Consider the following 1,768-nt stretch of genomic DNA (forward strand, 5'->3'; position numbering starts at 1 on the left):
CTCGTGGCACTGCTAAGAGCGGTGCTAGACACGCTCCAAGGCTGCAGCCGGTAAGGCGCAGGCCAAGAGCACTAAGCTCACGGCAAAGGCTCTGCACTCAAGGAGGCTACTCAGGTGGCCTCCGAGGCGATCGGATCCTCGGGTGACGCGGCTGCGGACAAGCGCGCAAGCAGGCGCCGCAGTCCGTCGCCCTCGTCTTCAGACAATCGTCCGAACCCTCGGTTCGTAGAACATGAGTTCAACTCGAGCAGTGAGGACGATGTCGAGTCCGAGAGCACTCATGATGCTCCTGCGGGCTCTGTGGGAGGGCACAGCCCAGTGCCCAGTGAGCACAAAGAAGACAGCGTGCAGTCGTCCGCTAGTGATCACGGTGATCACAGTCCCAGGACCTCTGTGCGCTCTGAGAGTCCGGCCGTTAAGGCTAAGGGCACACCCAAAGCCGGTGGCGATGAGGAAGGGAGTCCTCGCAAACGTCTCTCGCTTGCCGAGGGTCTTGCGCGCGCTAAGGCCTCTAAAGCCGAAGGCGCCAAGCCCTCAAAGAAGCGTACTGCCTCTCAGTCTCCACTCCGCGAGGAGAAGGAGACTCGACGCTCCTATCAGAGTCTCTTCGACTCCTCGGATGAAGAGGAGGAGAAGGAGGAAGAAGAGGAAGAGGAGGGTGCCATTGTTGAGCCCCGGGAGGTCTCGAATGACCTCGACCAGCAGCAGGAGGATTTCCAAGCTGCCCAGCGTGTGCGTGGGGGTTCGGTGGCGGCACCCGTCAGCCAGGGAGCTGCCATCAACTCAAGAGGGTATTGGCCTCCCGAGGAGAGCTCTGGGGCTGACCTCTTCTTAGAGCTTCTCGTCGCTCCTCGTGGCCTTGTGGGCGGCCACACTTCTAGGGGCATCTATGAACGAGCCCTTGTTCAGAAAGAACAGTTGTTCGTCGACAACGTGGAGGCTGCTCGGTGTGTGCTTCTCGCGCCACACCGCATTCCCCTTAAGGACTTCACGACTTGTCGTAAGAAGCCCGAGACCCGGGGTGGTCTCTATCCTGTTTGGGGATACCCCTGGGTTATGCCCGAGAACTGTCCCACATGGAGTTCTTGTGAGGACATGTTCTGGGCGTGGGTGGAGACTCTCAAGTACTCGCCCACGGAGTTATGGGAACTCCATGAAGATCAGCAGCTGTCCCACATCCTGGACCAGCGTGATCTTCGTGTGAGGTTTGCCCACTTGATCAGCAAGCGTATGCTGCCAAGGGACATCACGATGTGACCAAGGATGTTCTGCGGCTGTTGACGCTTTGGTTCACGCAAGGAAATCGTAGCGATGTGCACATGGCTATGGTCGAGGGTTTCCAGGAGGCGTCAGTTGACACGTGGCTGGATGTGATCCCGCAGCTTATTGCGCGTATCGATACGCCGAACCCGAAGACCAGCGAACTGCTGCATGACCTACTCTCTCGAATTGGACAAGCCCATCCTCAGGCTTTGATTTATCCCATTACGGTGGCGTCCAAGGCGCTGAACCCGACGCGGAAGCACGCGGCAGAAGGAATCCTTGCTGCTGTACGTCGACATAGCTCCCAGCTCGTGTACGAAGCTGACATGGTGTCGCGTGAGCTCATTCGCGTGGCTATTCTGTGGAACGAACTGTGGCATGGCGCTCTCGAGGAAGCGTCGAAGCATTTCTTCAACAATCGTGATGTGACTGCTATGATTGCTGAGCTGGCTCCGCTTCACGAGCAGATGGATAAGATCGGCACAGAGGAGTCGCCTACGCTTCG

The 1,768-nt window shown here is 58.3% G+C and overlaps 1 protein-coding gene across 1 annotated transcript; it reads left to right on the top strand.

Annotated features, from left to right (window-relative positions):
* Window positions 1-1,319: 1,319 nt before the first annotated feature.
* Window positions 1,320-1,692, top strand: PITG_22548 (uncharacterized protein; the record flags this gene model as incomplete). The annotated part of the gene is made up of 2 exons (XM_002909708.1): window positions 1,320-1,490; window positions 1,537-1,692. 2 exons carry the CDS (start codon window positions 1,320-1,322, stop codon window positions 1,690-1,692), a joined length of 327 nt encoding a protein of 108 aa, XP_002909754.1.
* Between the last annotated feature and the right edge of the window lie 76 nt (window positions 1,693-1,768).

This window comes from Phytophthora infestans, genomic scaffold, assembly GCF_000142945.1.
Source record: "Phytophthora infestans T30-4 supercont1.3925 genomic scaffold, whole genome shotgun sequence".
Lineage (NCBI taxonomy): Eukaryota > Oomycota > Peronosporomycetes > Peronosporales > Peronosporaceae > Phytophthora > Phytophthora infestans.